At 39.0% G+C, this 20064-nt stretch overlaps 1 protein-coding gene across 31 annotated transcripts in view; it reads left to right on the top strand.

Moving 5' to 3' along the window:
- Window positions 1-20064, top strand: part of NEB (nebulin) — a 218680-nt gene that overhangs the window by 9541 nt on the left and 189075 nt on the right. For 28 of the 31 annotated variants that reach the window (XM_043488010.1, XM_043488013.1, XM_043488003.1 and 25 more), the window contains exons 8-20: window positions 252-356; window positions 1236-1340; window positions 6537-6641; window positions 9961-10065; window positions 10715-10822; window positions 13589-13705; window positions 15381-15485; window positions 15578-15685; window positions 15783-15887; window positions 16302-16400; window positions 17669-17773; window positions 18745-18852; window positions 18938-19051. In XM_043488010.1, coding sequence (XP_043343945.1) covers window positions 252-356; window positions 1236-1340; window positions 6537-6641; window positions 9961-10065; window positions 10715-10822; window positions 13589-13705; window positions 15381-15485; window positions 15578-15685; window positions 15783-15887; window positions 16302-16400; window positions 17669-17773; window positions 18745-18852; window positions 18938-19051 — 1389 coding nt within the window. Of the gene's footprint in view, window positions 1-251; window positions 357-1235; window positions 1341-6536; window positions 6642-9960; window positions 10070-10714; window positions 10823-13588; window positions 13706-15380; window positions 15486-15577; window positions 15686-15782; window positions 15888-16301; window positions 16401-17668; window positions 17774-18744; window positions 18853-18937; window positions 19052-20064 lie in introns of those variants that run through there. The other 3 variants (XM_043488007.1, XM_043488009.1, XM_043488011.1) reach the window with 3 other exon arrangements.

Genomic DNA, 20064 nt, shown 5'->3' with positions numbered 1-20064 from the left:
TCTATAGAGAATCAGAATCGTGATTCAACTGACCAAATTAGACTTTTCAAGTGAAAGCTTACTAATGCAGGGAAAGTATCAAGGGATGTTGACCTGGTCAACACTCCCGTAGTTGATGGTGGTGTCACTGCAGCACATCAGTGGCCTTCATGTGAGGACAACTTGAGTGTGGGCGACTCTTCTTTGTGCTCTAAACCCTCATGCCTTTGGGGGAGATATCAAGCCACAGGCTATCTGCTCTTTCTGTCCAGGTTTTATACAAGCAGAACTGGGAAGACACCAAGGATAAGTACCTGCTTCCTCCTGATGCCCCTGAACTTGTCCAGGCCGTCAAGAACACAGCCATGTTCAGTAAGGTAGGGGCCTCTGCCCTGTCGCTACTTCTGTCTTCTTGTGTCCCCCTCCCCACATCACATAGACGGGTACCCTGTAAACTCTCCCTAATCTAAAATATGGTTCCCCAGCCATCTTGTGAGTAGCCTTGAGGCATGTGGGGCTGTGGGGATCAGGCTGGCTAAGAGGAACTAAGAAAGAATGTTCCTGGGCCTAACGGAGGAGAGGGTCTGAACAACTGGGGAAGAGTGCATGGGGAAAACAAAGATGTGCCTGAGGGGACTTCCCTGGCAGTCCTGTGGTTAAGACTTCACCTTCCAATGCAGCGGGTGAGGGTTCGATCCCTGACTGGGGAGCTAAGATCCCACATGTCTCATGGCCGAAAAACCAAAAACATAAAACAGAAGCAATATTGTAACAAATTCAATAGAAACTTTAAAAAAAATTGTCCACATTCCGCCCCAAAAAAAGATGCACCTGAAAACCAGTTCTGAGACCCACAAAAACCCACAAAGTGTAGAGCCTGCACTATACGTTGGACATGCCTGGCTGTCACTCTTATTAAGGGTTTAATTTCTCACTTGTATTAAAGGTTTAAACACAGAAATTATGCTAAGTGCTTCCTGGCTCCTTACACTTTCCTTAGCACTAGTTGCAGAAGGCAGGTAAAGTCAAAGATGAAACACAATGAGACACATCTGCTCTGCAGTAAATAAGATATGTCAGAACAAGCCGGGTAAGCTATTGATAAATATGACTTAGATAGAATGGAATCTGTGGAGTCCACTTATCTTTGCTCTCCCTTTGCTCTGGGTTCTATATGCCATTGATGGATGAATTCAGAAGTATATATTTCAAGTCAGTGTATCCTCACATTCTCATAACTTTCTTCTCTGATTTAGAAACTATACACTGAAGACTGGGAAGCTGACAAAACTTTGTTTTATCCATATAACGATAGCCCGGAGCTGAGGAGGGTCGCCCAAGCCCAGAAAGCTCTCAGTGACGTAAGTGCAGTGCAATGCGCACATTTGGGAGTGTGGAATCAGGACACCTTGAATTAGGACAGACTTCTTCCAGCCAGAAGTTCATTGCAACTCTTCGTTTAAAAAGACAAAGTGCTATTGGGACTTCCTTGGCAGTCCAGTGGTTAAGACTTTGTCTTCCAATGCAAGGGGTACAGGTTCAATCTCTGGTCAGGGAGCTAAGATCCTGCATGCCTCATGGCCAACAACAACAACAAAAAAACCCAAACATAAAACAGAATCAGTATTGTAATGAATTCAAAAAAGACTTTTTAAAAATAGTCCACATCAAAAAAAAAACTTTTAAAAAAAAGGATTAAGTGCCACTATTGCAGAGGAATATATTTCAAATTATAATTTATGATGTCTAATTTAAACTAGATTTTATAACTTAGATTAGATATTATTTAGTCTCATGTTCTCCTCTTACTGGTGAGGAACCTGAGTCTAAGGTCACATTAGTAGTCTGTGGCAGAGCTCAGATCAAAAGCCTTGTCTTGTGATCCCAAGACCAATGTTCTTTCCGCTAGAACATGTGTCCTTCCATCACCTTGGCTGGAGTTAAGTTTCTCTGTGACAATCGAGTGGCATTTTAAAAAAACTTCTTGGGATTATAGCCACTTCCTGAATGTATTGAGTGAACAATGTTATGAAGGATTTTGATTTGCTGTCCTAATTGCATGTCTGAACTGTGGTAGTCCCCTTCTTCTGATTACCTACTTGTCCAAACACCTTAGTGTGGTTATTTCACAAAGAGCTCCTCCCATAGAGCGTACATAGGGGATGTTTTAGAGTTAGTTTTAAAAAAAAATCAGCAGCCCTACTGGCCAGAATTTTAGTATCCTAGACCTTGAAAACTTTATTAGGTGAACTTAAAAGGAGTAATAGAATCCTTAGTGTTGAAAGCAGCAGCAGAGACCCCAACTTTAGACTTGTTTTGATAGCCCTTGTTTTGAGGTACTTTATTTCTTGATCCCTTGATCTGCTAGAGGCCATATTGAAAATAAGACTGCTCTAATCTTCAGGGAAACTGTATTATAGAATGAGACATTTATTCTCTTATATTCAATAGACCCTGAACCTCTTACATTCAATATGGACTTAAGTCACTTGGCATTTTGATACTCATCAGGATTTACTTCCAGTGCATCTTAAGATCCCATCTTGTCCTGATTATACCCATCTTGTCCAGTTACACATATGAATATGAGTTATACATACTCATTTGAAGGTATCTCCAACTTTTGAGGTCTATTTTTTTAGTTCCTATCACTTGATATCAACTAAGTTTAATAGACATATTTCTATCCTAGTTTTCATATAACTGATGAAACTATAACATATAATCCTATCCTTCTGTAGGGTAAGCTAGAAAATAAGCATAACAAAATTTTAAAGCCATTAGTAAAAGTCATCAATTTTAACATGTGGGGACCTTCTACTTCTCTTTTAAGATGAGCTTTTTGGCTTTGTATCTCATGAATAAACAATGTTGTTGTGTGGCCTTTATCCAATGATCAATAATTTTTTAATTAGAAGACCATTATGCATGCATACCTGGCAGGATGAAAAATTACAACAAGAAATTTTCATCCTTTCCCCTGAGAATTTAAAATCAGGCTGGTAAGATGATAAGTGATACATACCAACAACAAGAGAAAAATTTTTTAAAAACCCACAAACTCTACAGTGTGATATTTGCTGAGAGAGGAATATGTGAATAATCAGAGAAAGCTGTTTGGAGGTGGTGATCCAGAGGGAATAAGTAGTGATAAACAGTAAAGGCATTTTGTGGAGAGATAGTGCTGGACAAAGGGGCATACATGATGTGAGTCTGGAGTTTTAGGAGACAAAGAGAGTGAATGCTTTTTGTGATAAACCGTACTGGAAAAGAATGTGTATATGTGCACAACTGGGTAACTTTGCTATACAGCAGAATTTGGCACAACATTGTAAATCAACTATACTTTGATTAAAATAATTTTAAAAAAGAAAAATGAATGCTCTGGGTGCTGAGTTAGGCAGGCACTTATAAGAAACAGGTAGCAGGACCTTGAAAATCAGACAAAATAACTTTGATATGATGTCTCTCATTGCCTACTATATCATAAGATTTTGGAGAGGAAAATAACTTGATAAAAGTAGAATCTGGAGAAATTTTGATGGACCATATGGTGAATTGAGACTAGAAAACATCATAATTTATAGAATACTATTTTAGTAATATAGACAAATCAGAAGGATGATGGAGACAAAGGAGAGGAAAAAAGGAATCTGAAGGTACTAAGTGTTTTAAAGTGTTAATGACATTTAGATATTGGAGACAAAGGTGAGAAAGTTTGTGAGTTTGTGACAAAGTCCTGGTAGTCTGGGCAAACAGGGGTACAGGTGGTAACAATGCATTAGTGAAAAGAGAAATAGAGTTGATATAATGAAAGAAACATTCAGATCAAGGCATTTGCACAGGTGTGAGATCAGTACAAGAGATTAATATTTGAGGGTCAAATAATTTTTAAAATGTGACAACTGCAGACATGAGAATGTATGAGGGAGGCAGATGGTGGATGGCCAAGGGCAGAGTTCTGGAGGACACCTACTCTTAGGACACCTGGGTAGGGGCCAGGAGAAGACAGAACCAATGACCAGAGAAGTTGAAGGGGAACCTGGAAATACTATGTCATGTAAACCTAGGGAGAGGTTTCCAAGAAGGCATTTAATCACCAGATGTCTCCTCTGACCCATAAAAGGGAGAAATGAAGGGTCACCTCCATGCCACTCTAGTGCTATGGTCTTTGAACAATCAGAGTTGATCACATTTTTTTTATATATATATCTCAATAGAAGACTTAATAAAGAGGGACAGATAATAGTGAAGTAGAGTCTTCCTTTTCTTGCCTCAGAAAGACTTGGCAGTTGAGATATGGCTTTTATTTTTGTGGTAGACCAAGTATTAGGTTACCAGCATGCCTATTAATACTGTTGTCAGCACCACGGACATCTACAATTATTAGGCTCGGAGCCCCAAGCAAGCTGTTGTCCACCGAACATGCCACTGGCTAAGCTTGTGGATTTTGAGCTAAGGGTTTGGTTTCAGAGACTCCCTCTCCTTGTGTCCCTCCTAACCCAACTTACCATGTTTTTCTAATTACCTAAGTAGAGACAAAATACTTTGCAAAAACTGAGAGTCTTTAAATTGATCCAGAGTACTGAATTCTAACTAGACAGAATTCTGAGCAAAGGTTCTTGAGAAACTAGGACTTCTAGATCCAATTCTCAGAAAACTCTTGACAGGATGTCATACTTAATAAGCATTCCTCCTAGTAGAATGTTGCTTTCTCCTTAAGGGCTTAGCCAGTCACAGAAAACACAGGTTGCCCTATGCCTAAAGTAAGTCTCCTCTTATTTAAAAGAAAGTAAGCCATAGAATTATTAATACTACAAATACATTTAAAAATCTGTCTTTTGTGTCCCAATTGATTTAATTTGTGAGGGCATTTGTTATAGGCATTAGGTAGATATTATTAGAATAAGATATAGTTAGATTATGGCCCAATGGGTAAAGAATCCACCTGCAATGCAGGAGACATGGGTTTGATCCCTGGGCCATGAAGGAACCCTGGAGAAGGAAATGGCAACCCACTCCAGTATTCTTGCCTGGAAAATCCCATGGTCAGAGGAGTCTGGAGGGCTACAGACCATGGGGTCTCAAAGAGTTGGACACATCTTAGTGACTAAGCATACACACAGATTTGGTTAAAGTATGAAGAAGATGATTGTGACTTTGGAACTATATGACCTCTTTATAAAAAAAAAAAAGATACAGCCACATGGAAGGAGAAATCACCTGTAGAAGTCTCACGGCTGAGTAGTAGAAGAATTGGGAGGAGAATTCTCCTCTTCAAACCTCCCCTGATGGCTTCAGTGTGTAAAACGCACACTCAGAAGTCAATTATTGAATGTTGCTCCAGTCAGGTACTAGACAGGGAACAGGGTTCCCAAATGAGAGGCTGTGTTTTCTGCCATGCCAGAGCTCACTGTCCAAGAAGGGACAGACATGTAAACAAGCAGGTACAGCGTCATCTGATTTTTTTTTTTTAAAGGAGGGTAAGGGTAGTGGAGTGAGATCCCAGGAGAAGGTCATCAAGGCAAGAAAGACTCAAGAAGGGAAATTGTGCCTGTCTTGGGATGTGGAGAATGAGTAGCAGTTGGCAGACAGATGGGGAGAGGGTGGAGTTGGGGCTTCCAGGGAAAGGGAACAGCAGGTCTGAGGTTCAGTGAAAGGACTTCATGTGTCTAGGGATCTGTGGATAGTTCTTATTGTTGGAGGTAGGGGTCAAGACTGATGGAAGAAAAAGAGGAGTCAGTAGTGAAGGAAAAAAAAAAAAGCAGGAGCCAAAGGGATGCATAATGAATAGATGTGGTGAGAGAGCTGTTGAATCTATAACAAAAAAAGGGGGTAACTGATAGAGGGAAAATTCAGGGCTATTAAAGGGAGCAGCACCCTGAGTACAGGACTTGAGCTCTGCCAGGGGTGCTCCCTCCAAACCATGCAGCCGGTGAAAGAAGCTGCCTCTCCCACCTCTGCACCTTCTTCTAGTGTCCTTTTTAACCCTGCTTATCTGGAGGATGGCATGGCAACCCACTCTAGTATTCTTGCCTGGAGAATCCCCATGGACAGAGGAGCCTGGCGGGCTGTAGTCCATGGGGTCACAAAGTCGGACATGACTGAGCAACTCGGCAGCAGCAGCATGGTGTTATCCTGACAGAATCCATAGAGTTGTGTGATTTTCCTCAGCAGCACTCAGTATCCTGGGTATCAAGGACAGCTGAGGTGTGTGGTTGACTTGATCCAGAGTGTGGAGAGTTTGTGAGCAGGTGTGATGTAAAGACAAGAGAATGGGAGTTGAGGATGCTGGTTAAGAGAATAATATTAGTTGTAAACCATGGTGTGGAAACGAATGGAAGGCCAATAATCTTAGAGAACGAAGACTCAAAGAAATTGAAATCACTAGTTAAGCTGAGAGTAAGGGCCTCTAACATCCAAAAGGATAAATTATGGTACACTCAAACGTAAGATTTCAAATAAATTGGAAAACAATCTTTTTTTTTCTTTTTTTAATGCCAGTAAATGGAACGTGGAAAATGGATTCATGAGCATTCTGTCTTTTATTTTGTCAGATTGCCTACAAAAAAGGTCTTGCTGAACAGCAGACTCAATTCACATCTCTGCCAGATCCTCCAGATATAGAATTTGCCAAGAAAGTAACTAATCAAGTGAGCAAGGTAAGTAAATAGAGCTGAGACACTGTCTCCCTTGAAAACTACTGAATAATCCAACCATCAGAGAAAGTAATTAAGATAAACCTAAAAATGCAACGCAAACACTAGGAGTATTTTTGCCTATGACTCTGAAAACTCTACAACACATCCATTAACACCATGGAATCATGTTAATAAATACTTGGTCAGCTGGATGACTCAGTGATTGATAGATGAGAAAGTGTGTTTTGAGAACAGAATCCACATCCTGATGTCCTTTCACATTCTGACTTACGAGAAGGATATTAACAAAGTAACCAAGTAACCGCAGATTTCCACAAAGAATCTGATTGTTTTAATTCAGTACAGACCCTGTAGAGTTTTATGCTCAGAATCAGACTTGGAGAAAATAAGAATGTACAAGTGGTCTCTCAGAGGCAGCTTGGTTAGACAGCCCTGAGCACTGCACCTCATAATTTCCTAGGCCTGGCAGACAGCTTAGTCTGTCTATATTTAGTCTGGTAAACTAGCTCTGAGGAATGCAGCCCTGACAGGGAATGCAGAGAGACAGATGTTCAACTGATGATAGGTCCATGCTAAATTCCTATTTTAATTTGGCCCAAATCAGGCAATTTTCTCTTGGGATACTACTGCTTTTAAATACTTTCCTTTGCCCTTTGTGGACTGTTAGTTTGGTCTGCTTGAGTTTTGATGGGATGTCAAGATTTCTATCTTGTTTGGGGGAAGGTACGTCTTTAGTAAAGGAGAAGGAAGAAAATTATGGATGATGAAGTCGATTCAGCAATATTTTTTAGTGTCTGATATTGTAGATTACCTACTGGTGTGAAAAAGGACTATTTGGGATAAAAGATCTAGTAAGTACAGTAAATTTTCACTGATAGGAATACCATGAGCCTGAAATTTTGCCCAGGCAGGGCTAAGCAGAAATTAACCAGAGCGAACTATTGACAAAGAGTTAGCCTCTTGAAAGTGTTGATATTGTAAATAAGATAGGAGAGAAGGACAATTTAATTCTTTTTTGGAAGAAAAATAAAAAATTGCTTTCAAGTATTCGTTTAGAAAGAAAAATATATTTTAAATTTTATTAAAAGCATAATTTAAAAGAAATCTTACTAATGCAGCATTCTTCTACCTCATTTGAGTATACAGAGTGAGTACTTAAAAATTATTTTAAAAAATCTATTTTGAACTCCTCTATAACCAGTCTCTCCGCTAATATAGGCTTGCTGGTTAGTTTAGAGCTGCACTTTTAACAGAGTAGCTACCAGTCACATGTGCCTATTGAGTACTTAAAATGTGAAGGTATGAATTCAGTCTATATGGATGAAATACACCCTGGATCTTGGACACTTGTTGTGACAAAAGGAATGTAAAATAGTTCACTAATTATTTTATATTGATTATTGTGAACTGACACTATTTGGCATCTATTGTATAAAGTAAGATAATATATTTTTATTAAACTTTTTGTATTGGGGTATGGCCAATTAACAATGTTATGACAATTTCAGGTGGACAGCAAAGGGACTCAGCCATACATACACATGTTTCCATTCTCTCCCAAACTCTCCTCCCTTCAGGCTGCCACATAACATTAAGCAGAGCTCCATGTGCTATAAAGTAGATCCTTGCTGGTCATTAAAATTAATTTCCAACTTGATCCTTTTTTATACTTTAAAGTATGGCTACTAGAAAATTTACCATGGTGGCTTGCATTATGTGCCTATTGGATTGCAACATTCGGTTGGATGCAGAGACATTTATTGAGTACTTTGAAAGCATTGCTAGGGCTGGGTTGCTTTGTGGAATAACAGTATTAGCCAAGGGAAGGAGGGCTGTGGATGAAGGTCATCAGATTATCCACCATGGTGATAAGTATTCACCCCAGACTTACCTGGATTTCCAGGTCTTAGAGCCTCCAGTTCATATGTTAACATAATGAACACATATCTGTAATGGTTATGTTGCTGTTCCGTTCTGTTTACCAGCTTGCCTTATCATACCTTTCAGAATCAATCCTCTCACCTATGTCTTTGCCCAGAGTCATCAAGTGCATGCCAGCACCTCCTCCTGGCTCAGAGCATTCTGTAGAGATGTGTAGGCAGGCAGGGCTGTTTGTGTCCACCATGTACGCTACAACTACTGCAGGTGGAGTTCTGTGAGCAACACTGAGCTTCTTGAAGTCCTTGAGCTTCTCTGCTTCCTTCTAAACTCACAATAAGAAATATACAAGATTTCAGGTTGGAATTTCCAGCTGATATTAGGTCTGCAATTGAAAGGAGAAACTGGGATCTAGAATGTCAACCTTTGAGAAGAAAGGATATAGGGTATTAGAGAGAGGGCCAAATTTCCTTAAACTTAAATTCACTGGCTCTGCATCTCTCTCACCCTTGGTACTTGTTCTTTAAAGGCATCCCAGAAAACCACTTTCTTTTTTTTTTTTTTTTAAGAGTATGAAGAGTATGGTGGGGGTATGCAAACACCTTGAGACCCACTGGTTATGTCTGTTGACACATTCTATTGGCCAAGTTGGGGAAATTGCTCTAACCCATCTCTGACTTGTGTCCCAAACTTGGGGTTGGCTGGATTAATTCCATTTCAAGAACATTCAAGCCAAAGTAGTAAAAAAATCATGGACTAGGTTCAATTTAGTGTGGTCAAAAAAACATTTGTGAGGTAACTTCTGCATGCTGCATTTTGTGTTAGATTTTGAGGATACAAAAATGAAGAACATATAATTCCTCTTACCAAGGAGCTCACAGTATAGGATTCAGGTAGTGTGGTATTTGGGAGTTAATATGGGGTAGCAGTTTAATTTTTTTATTCCTTGTCAGTTCTCATTAAAGTTTTGTTAAGTCTAAACCAGAAAGTCTTATTCATTGGCCTACAAGCCAAATTTTGTTGTAACGCTGCTATCTGGATAACTAGGAGTTTCAATAAAGCTCAGAAATTAATGGCTAAGTTCATCTGGCATGAAAATCTGGGGTTGAGTGATTTTATTCTATCAATAACCATGAATTACAGAAGGAAGATGCTTCTGACTCTCTCTTCCCTCAAACACCAGGGACCATCTGTGAGTTCTTTGTGAACTAAGTCCTTAAACTCAACAAAGGGGAGATTGATACCTCTATCCCCTGCATCCAACTACTTTTTTGTGGGATAAGAAACACTATACTAGGAGATTTGAAGACATCTATTAAGCACCCAGCAAGGGCCTGGTCAAGATATTTTTGAAAGCTGACCACTACCACTTAATTTGCTGCCTTATTTGTCAATTTTCAGAGTTTGCTTGTCTTATTTTCTTTATCTTTTTCCATCCTAGCAAAAATACAAGGAAGACTATGAAAATAAAGTCAAAGGCAAATGGAGTGAGACACCTTGCTTTGAAGTTGCAACCGCCAGAATGAACTCCAACAACATCAGCACAGTAAGTAGGAAGGGATGTCCATCCAAGCTGGATGAACTTGGTTGAGAGGTTGATCCTTTCCTGTGTGACATCTAGCCACTTGCTGCTCCTGAAATGGTACCGGAACATTTCAATCCAGACAACTCTTCCTGGGGGCAAGACCCGTGTAGGGTCCCTATTTAGAAAGAAATTCCACCATCTTTCCTTCCTTTTACAAAGCATTGTTTTGATTGGATTCCATTATTCTTGCCTCATTTTTCATTGGAACAATATGGTTTCATGGTGAGTACAGATGAAAGAGGCCCTTTTTGATTTGTTCTGTGTCTGGGCACTCAAACGGTACATTTGTGAAATTGATTAGTCTCTTCCCAGATCCCCTCCCTGGAAAACATAAAAAACCTCTTTTTCTTCTTTTTTTAGTTCTCTGCCTCTGGCCTTTGAGAGCTCCTTCTTTGAGGTTGTCTTCCAACCTATTATAACTGCTCCAAGTTTCTGTTAAGCTGCTAATGGCTTTAGTGATAGCCCCATATTCTATAACTATAATCTGACCTGCAGAAGCTAAGAGGAGCATGGCTTTGGGTAATGTCTCCAAGTGGCCTCTGTCCTCCCATGTAAGACTTTGGCCTAGTTGTTCCCACAGCAGTTCTCCAGCATGTTTCATGTCTTACAGAAAAAATACCAGGAAGACTTTGAGAATATGAAAGACCAGATCTACTTCATGCAGACTGAAACCCCAGAGTACAAAGTGAATAAACAAGCTGGGGTGGCAGCTAGCAAGGTATGGGGACATTCTCTCATTGATCTTGATACAGTCTCAGTGTGGGGGAATTTCTTACAACTCTTGCTTTTGTATATAATGGGGGGGGGAGTTTCTTATGGGAACAATAAGAAAATATTTGGGGATTATAATAGGGCTACCAATTTTTTTAAAAAAAATTGCCATGCAGGAGAATTCACAATACTCAGCTACCATCTTCAGCATTTCATAGACTAAAGGACCTTTTGATACCCAGAAGTAGAAAGGACAAAAGAATTTCTCAAGAGAAGGCAACTGGCAGCGTTCTTTGAATTACAGACACTCTCACACTTGCGACTACCATTATTTTTCTATTTTCTTATTAACTAGTGAAAATCTAGTCACTGACAAGACACATGAATCCGTGGATTTGCTCATATAGTCTATAGAGTGACTTTGGTAACTAGTCTACTCCTAAGCACTCTAAAGGGGGCTTCCTTGGTGGCTCATGGGTAAAGAATCTGCCTGCAATGAAGAAGATATGGGTTCGATCCCTGGGTCAGGAAGATCCCCTGGAGGAGGAAATGGCAACCCACTCCAGTATTCTTGCTTGGGAAATGCATGGACAGAGGAGCCTGGTGAACTACAGGGGGTCCCATGGGGTTGCAAAAGTGTTGGGCACAACTTAGTGACCAAACAGCAACAGGTGTTCTAAAGCTCTAGAAAGAGCAACAACTTCAAAGCCAATCAGATTTTATTATAAGCCTTGCGTTGGCTCTGCAGGAGGCGTGAAAGTAGGAAGATCATGACACTTAGGAGACTATTTCAGGATCCAGGTGCAAGACGGTAATGTTTTGGACCAGGAGAGTAGCCGCAAAAGTGATGAGAAGTATTTCAAAATTAGAGCTGACCTGATTTGCTGAAGAGTTGAATATGAAATATGAGAGAAAAGTTTGGTCTAAGCAACTAGATGGATAGGGTTTCCCTTTGTCAAGGTAGGGAACATGGTAGAAGGAGTAGATAATTTCTTATTGCAGGGGAAACATGAGCTCAACTTCAGACCTGTAAATTTTGAGATGCCTTTGAGAAATGTAAATGTCAAGTAGGCAGTTGATTATATGAGTCTGCCATTTCAGGGGAGATATCTGGAAAGTTTATATAAATTTGGGCATCAGTAGCATATGAATCACATTTAATGTCATAAGACTGGAGGCCTTAAGGGAGTAAATGTAGAGAGAAAACTCACTACAAGGATTGGACTCTGGAGTGCTTCCTTGTGAAGACATCAGTGAGATGGGGTAGAAGCAAAGTTAGGTGAGAGGGTTGTCTTGGGAAGATGGTGAAAGGAGAAGGGAGTGAGTAGTTGTGTCAAATGTTTCTTAAATGAGTTTATCAATGAATGGTGTTTGGTGAACTTAATAAGAGCAATTTGGTTGAGTGTTTAGAAAGCGTTTGTGAGTGAATGAAAAGAGAGAAATAGAAGAATGTGAGTGTACTTGACTCCTGAGAAGAAAAGAAGAGAAAGGGGTAGTAGCTGATGGATAAATAGGTGAAGAGGGAATTTTTTTAGGTTAGAGACAAAAATGCCATGTTTCTAGGCTGATAGAAGAAAAATCAAGTGTAGAGGGAAAATGAGATCATATTGAGGAGGGGAGGGAGAGTGGCTGGAGCATTGTCCTAGAGTAGGAGAAAGGGGCAGGGACCTGGTGCTTAAGAGCAGGGGATGACTTTTCCTGAAATAGGAGAGGAAGCTGTGAATCCCAGATGCAGGTACAGGGATAGTAGGTCTGTGGAATTTCCTTTCTAGTTGTTTCCATTGGTCATGGAAATAGATAATTCTATAAGAGGTTGTCTACATCCTCCACTTCTGAAAAACATCCTCTGTGAGTCCCCCACGTGGGCTGTAGGGGTGGGACATCTGGTTCAGTTGTGTATCTCCCGCCTTTGGAGACCGAGCCGATTGTTTTCTGAGGTTCTTAAATATTGGCAGATTATCTAGGATTTCCTGAACATGTCTGTATTCCAAAATTACTTTGCTTGAAGAAATGAATGGCACGGGGGCTCATGGTCAAGGTTAGGATCAGTTTCTTTTTTTCTCGTTCTTCCCTTTGGACATGCTCCTGAGGGGGTGGGGGGGGTTGTGCCCTTACTTAAGCTTCTGTTGGAGCTGGAATTAAAGGTGAAAAGTAGGGAGGGCAGAGGAAAAGATGAGGCTGTCACCCTTTATCTAGCTCCTACCCCTTCCTCCTCCTCCCACATGTACATTAAATATACATGTGCTCACACATATAGTCACACATATAGTCACACACATAGTCACAGATGAGGCATAAAAGGCTAGATTGATGATGCTTCTAGATTTTCTTTAAACATGTGTTGGCAGATAGGCAGCTAGAGGTTAAGAGCTGAATGAGGGTTCTGGAGCAGCAGGTATCCAGGACATGATGCACTGTCATTATCATGATGTATATCTTTCTTCTATTATTTCTGTCCCCCTCCCTCCCTCCCTCTCTGAGGGCAGGGACCGTGTATTACTGTTTCTTGAATCTGTCCCAGAATCAGGTGCATAATCAATGTCCTATGGATACTTTTGAATGAATAAATGATGGGAAGAAAAGATATCCTGAAAATGTATGCAGTTTCTCCACTGCTGTTATGAGTTACTATGAATATTTTGTTTACAAAATGTCAAGCTGCCAGTTTTCTGAAGAGAAAATTGATTCATGGAGCTATGTCATAATATGTGTAAAAGAGAACGAGAACAAAAGTAACAGAGAGTTACTTTATCACTTTATTTCACTCCCACAGGTAAAATACAAAGAAGACTATGAAAAGAATAAAGGAAAAGCAGATTATAATGTACTTCCTGCTTCAGAAAACCCACTGCTCAGGCAGCTGAAGGCGGCAGGAGATGCCCTGAGTGATGTAAGTATATTCTTGTCAAAAGTGCTTTTTTTTTCAACCTAAACTACAAGAGGGATGAAATTTCTCTCCTTCTATAATGACTAAATGCAAATAGAACTTCGCAAATACTTGAAGGTTATGGGGTAGCAGTTTCCCTGGAGCTAACCATTAGTGTCTCTGGGTATGATATGTGTCAATTTGGGGAGCCTATGGACTAGTTCAGTGGGCAGGGAAATCCTCATTTCCTTGAAACTCCAGGAGCCTGTGCCTTTGTGTGGGCAAAGAGTACACTGTAGGAGTTTTGTAGTGATTTTGATGGAGGCAGAAGGAGACTTTGAAAGGGAAGGACTAGGAGCCAGTTAGTGCCCTACCCTTGTGTTCTTCAAGCCTGCTGCTGGAGAGAAGGGAAATATCCTGTATTTCACAACTTCTCTCCCTAACCTCCACCACTTTCTATTCAGGTCTTGACCCCAGAAACCATCATTTGCAGAGAGCAAAACTGAAAAGATGGCTCCCTCAGTCTTCACAGGAATTTCTAATAGTGGAATTAAGAGCTTGTCTAATCCACTATCTTTCAAATACACTAGAGAAGTGAGAATTGGCCTGGCATTAGAAGACTCACAGCTCAAGGCCACTTTGATTATGTATATAAAGAGACTGAACAAACTGTCAGTTGAGTGTTTCCCTTTTGATTAGGTAGTGTTAAGTTTCCCAGTATTTGAGATTATGTGTGGGTGAGTTATCTTTGTCCCTTGAGTTAAATCAGTACCATAGATATGTGTACATGTGACTGAGGAGGTGGGGTGAGTGATGTGGCAGGTGAGAGGATAGAAATGAATCTGTTCAAATAGCTCTACTGGGAAATCAGTGCAAAGCACTGTTTCCTGAATGAAGGTCATCTTTATTGAACATAAAAACCCAAGTTCAAATCCATTTTGTTGAAAAAGACAACAATATAAAAATATTAAAAATGAACAGCACCAGTATGTGTATGTATGACTGATTGCTTTTACTGTCCACCTGGAATTATCACAACATTGTTAATCGGCTATAGTCCAAGATAAAATAAAAAGTTAATGAGCATGAAAAATGACAATGATATGCTTTATCAGTTGGGCACTGTAAAATCCAATAATGGTTAGAGCTGAAGATAAGTCTAGCAGAAGAGAAGGGTTGGTAGACTGTTTGTATATACCTTATTTTTAAGATATACAGTCTGTTCATATAATAAGGAATTTTTCCTTGGTAGAAGGAGGAAGAGTGTGTATTTCCCTGTGTGCTAGGCTTTTTCCATGAAGGTTTGTTTTTTAAAAAATGAGAAATTTACTGTTGCTCAAAATGTTCCTGTTTCTCAGGGCATCATTAGTGAGGAAAGAGTATGTCAGTTGACAGGTAGAAAAGGCAGTAAGTCAGAAATACTCAAGCACCTCTGCAACTAAGGATTTGGTCTGAGGCAATATATTGGTTTCTTAATTTTTTGGAGTATATTAAAAATGTAGGCTTTATAATGATTGCTAATAGAAAAGGTTTAAATCATTCACGACACCCCAATGTGTGGTTGTTAGTTTTAAGACAGTTGACAGGTAATATCTTTTTTTCTTCTCCTTTGTTTAGTGTTGGAAAATACAAGTGCAATAATAATCAGCATGGGAGTAATAGGAACCCACTTTAAATGATTTTTTCTTTCCTTTAACAGAAACTATACAAGGAAAACTATGAAAAGACAAAGGCAAAGAGCATAAATTACTGTGAGACGCCCAAATTTAAGCTTGATACAGTTCTGCACAACTTCAGTAGTGATGTAAGACACCCCCCCGCCCCAATCATTCCCTCTGTGAAGGTGAAGACCCATCATTTTGCCAATAAACAAATGATATATGTTTTGTCTTTCAGACTAAATATAAAGATTCCTACTTAAAGAATATTTTGGGACATTATGTAGGCAGCTATGAGGATCCGTATCATACACACTGCATGAAAGTCGCAGCTCAGAACAGTGATGTAAGTTCTAAGGCAGTTGTTTGACTTTCCAAATAGCACATTTTCAGGGCATGAGTAGAGTGATCGCATCCTTATGTCTCATTTCTTTTTCTTGTAGAAAAACTACAAGGCAGAATATGAAGAGGACAGAGGTAAAGGCTTCTTCCCCCAGACCATAACTCAAGAATATGAAGCGATCAAAAAACTAGATCAATGTAAAGATGTAAGTCTGTGGTATATACTATGAACATTACCAACCTCCACAGTATCTAGTGGTCAAGATATTTTTACAGTTTTGACACTTCTGCAAACAAATGTAAGCAGGAGACTGTAAGAAACACAATTCACTTTTTAATAGATATACTATTTTCCCTGTGGCCACCCATACGACTCAAGTGTTAATTCTAGCTCATTTTCCCAAAGAAAAATAATCAGGAGCCTGAAGACATGGGACAGTTTCCTATATAGATGTAAGAGCATCCTCCCAAAAAACTACAGTCTAATTAGAAAAAAATGTGTTTTGTTTCCTACAAGTTTCTTTTCTTTGGAGGGATGGGGATATGCTAGCTTGGCCTATAGGCCAGCTCAGATTTTGACAAGTGATACTACACTAAACCTGATTTCTTTTCTCCCACAGCACACCTACAAAGTCCATCCAGATAAGACAAAATTCACTCAAGTTACTGACTCTCCTGTTCTGGTGCAAGCTCAAGTCAATTCCAAGCAGCTGAGTGATGTAAGTTCTCTTAAATATCCAAGAAATCCAGTTTTGAGGAATGATATAGCTCTGTACTTGGAATCCATTTATAAAAAAGCATTTTTATCCTTGTCACGTTTATTTTAAAAAGACTATGTAAGTTTTAATGAGTTTAACTTGTATACATTTGTAATCACCTAAAATAGTTAACTTGCATCTTCTTGGGTGGATAACAATTGCAATAAGAGTTGTAGAAGAGAAACTAAATGTAGCTTAATGCACTGGAGAGCACCTGAATTTGGGGGTCGGACAAAGGTGGAAGTGAAAGTGTTAGTTACTCAGTCGTGTCCAACTCTTCGCGACCCCGTGGACTGTAGCCTGCCAGGCTCCTCTGTCCATGGGATTCTCCAGGCAAGAATCCTGGAGTGGGTTGCCATTCCCTTCTCCAGGGGATCTTCCCAACCCACGGATTGAACCCAGGTCTCCTGCATTGCAGGCAGATTCTTTACTGTCTGAGCCACGAGGGAAACCTGGATTCAAGTTCTAACTCTGTCTTTTATGACCTGCGGGCCTGGGGGCCTAGGCAAGCTGTTGAATCTCTCTATACCTCACAGTTCCCCTTTGATAATATGTGCTTGTTTTGAAGATGAAATGAAAGGAAATATGTGCATGGTACACATCCTGGCCCAGAGCAGGTATTCAGTACATGGGATTTCTCTCCCTTGTGCAAGTTTATTTTTGGGAAATGGAGTCTTTGAGATATGTTTTAACATATGAATTTTAAGTGTGAATTTTCAAATTTATGTTGAACTAAAAAAAATGAAAATAAAAATAACTTGAGTAGATTTATGGCCAGAAATGAAAGCTTCAGTTAGAGTATCCACAAACCATCATGCATGTGAGGGGACATAATCAGGCTTGTTAGAAAATATTCTCCAGTGCGTGAGCAATGACAGCCGAGAGGAAGAAAGGCTGACACTCTCAGAATCTATAGGACCAATTGTGATACTTAAGGAGGGGAGCTTGTGTGTATGAAAAGTAGCCACTTCCCTCCATTAGGGTCCTCCCATGATGCCAGATGTGATAATAGCATCAACGATCCACCACGCAGGTGCTGATAAGAAAGGTGGCCTACCCTCACTCTGGATTTCTCTTTTGATCATGACAACTCTGTCAGTTGTTATTTAACAAAATGTATTTTACATTTTATGAAATGTACTCCACATGATTTTTTTTCTTTTGTGTTTTGTAACAATTCTTCTGAATAGAGGACTAATTTGCTCGTTGTTTCCCTCCCCCCTCCTCAGCTAAATTACAAAGCGAAACATGAAAACGAAAAGTTCAAGTGTCACATACCTCCAGACATGCCGGCCTTTATCCAGCACAGAGTCAACGCCTATAACCTGAGCGATGTGAGTTTCTCATGCACTAGGCCTTCTGTTACACTGACAACTATGCTTTTACTTTTGAACTGCCTCATTGAACAAACATTTCAGCGTTAAAAATGGGAATGAGGGTTAACATTTATATCATGTTCCCTCTGCCAGGGTAACTTTGAAATCCCCTTATAAAATGTGCGTAGCAATCTTATAAGTAGCTTCACACAATGAGACAATTTTAATATATTTGAGGCAACCCTCAAAATGTCACTGTTCATATATGTTTAATCTCAAATCTTAATGTTCTTTTAGCCATATATTCTTTTATATTATACTATAATTTTCTTTCAGGACCTGATATTTAAGATACAGTTTGATTTCATTTATTTCCCAAGCCTATGATTTCCCTTATATCACACAAACAATACTCATTTCTACATGTAAGAGAACTTGCCCTGACAAAGATACAGGGTATTCAGAAGCCATAAGGCCAGGTATCCATTGCTATTTTTCATTTCCAAACTTAATTTTATAGAAAAGTCAAGTGACCCATGAGGATTTCAATTTTTTCAACAATTCTATAAATAAGTACTAAAATTATCTAGCATCAGTGAATATAATGATTTGTAAAATAACCTTTTCAGAGAACTTTGACATCAAATGAAAATGGTACCTTTATATAATACTAAAGTAAGTTGACTATAGATTATTTGTGCTACTCTGTAAAATATTCAGTGTTAGGAATCAAATATTATTATGATAACTAGAATGAAGTTAATGTAATGAAGTATTCTCATGGTGAGTAGAGAAGCCTAACCTTGGAGAACAGGAAGATTCATCTTAAGAATTGTCTAAAATGAATGATCTAAAATTTCTTAAACAATGAAAATGGTCTTTTTTATATTGAGACAAACTATTGGGTATTGGGTTACCCTTTAGTCTATAAAGTGTGATAGCATGCATATCATTTTTGCCCACTCCTATGCTGAAATTTTTCTGTCCAGAGTATTTATAAGCATGACTGGGAGAAGACCAAAGCTAAGAAGTTTGACATTAAGGTGGATGCCATTCCCCTGCTGGCAGCCAAAGCCAACACCAAGATCGCTAGTGATGTGAGTATGGCCTGGGCACCTGGGCGGGGGGGCCTCAGCGATGCTTTCTGATGAGTGGGATCTGACTCATACGGTGTCCTTACAGGTGATGTATAAGAAAGACTATGAGAAAGCCAAAGGGAAGATGATTGGAGCTCTCAGTATTAATGACGACCCCAAAATGCTGCACTCTTTGAAGACAGCCAAAAACCAGAGTGATGTGAGTGCTTTTCTGAACCTGTCTTTAGATGTGGCTGTACTTACTGTTTAATATAAGCTTGGATGAGACATTAGCCTAATGAAATCTCAGATTCAGGATGACAAATCAAACATTAAAACCCAGTGGTAAAGAATGATTAACTTCCTCATTCTTATGATGTCTCTGTACTTTGAGACACCAGAGAGTATTGTAAAGCTTTCCTTAATCCCTTAATGTCTTCTGTTTTATTAGGAGGTAAATGTCACTAACAATACCATTTTCCTTATTGTTTTTTTTGGAAATGAGCTCAGTATCTCAGTATGTCTAAACAGCTGTTCATTCCATGCCATGACCTAACTCTAGGTACTTGACAAAAATATATACAGAAAAATGAAAGACAAGAAGTGAGAAAACCAGGCTACAGACAAAGGAGGGAAAACTCAGTGAAGCTTAAGTATTTTATTTTAAGAATTTTAATACTCATCTCATATTAAAGACTTAAAATATTTTATTAAAAATAATTTTTTTACAAAAATTGCTTTTCTAATTCATAGCAAAGAAGAAATATTACTTATTCTATATCACTTATAAATATCACTGTCTTTATTGAGGATATTTTTTGGATTTACTTATGGAAAAATTAAAAGAGAATGTGAAGTACTACATAATGCACTCAATAACACAGAAAAGTCATATTTTGTATATCACTGTTATAAAGTGAAATTTAGGTTTTAATGATAAAAGCCAGCTTCCAGAGGTATTGTAAGATGTGTTTTCATCAAGTACTGAATGGAATACTTTTCTACAACTGTGCCTAAGTATTGAAAGTCCACTTTACACCTTTTACAATATTTCATACCAATGCTTAAAGAATCATTTTCCTTCAAACACATTCAAGTGGGAAAAAATATTTTAAGATAAAAAGTTGCTTAGACAGCAACATTAGTGAGCTGTGATTTATTCTGGCTGAGAAATATTAGGATAAGTACTGTGAATATATTTATGGTTACTGCAGACTAGATCATATAAGACAA

Source organism: Cervus canadensis, chromosome 15 (assembly GCF_019320065.1).
Source record: "Cervus canadensis isolate Bull #8, Minnesota chromosome 15, ASM1932006v1, whole genome shotgun sequence".
Classification (NCBI taxonomy): domain Eukaryota; kingdom Metazoa; phylum Chordata; class Mammalia; order Artiodactyla; family Cervidae; genus Cervus; species Cervus canadensis.
This window is presented reverse-complemented; position numbering and strand designations above follow the sequence as displayed.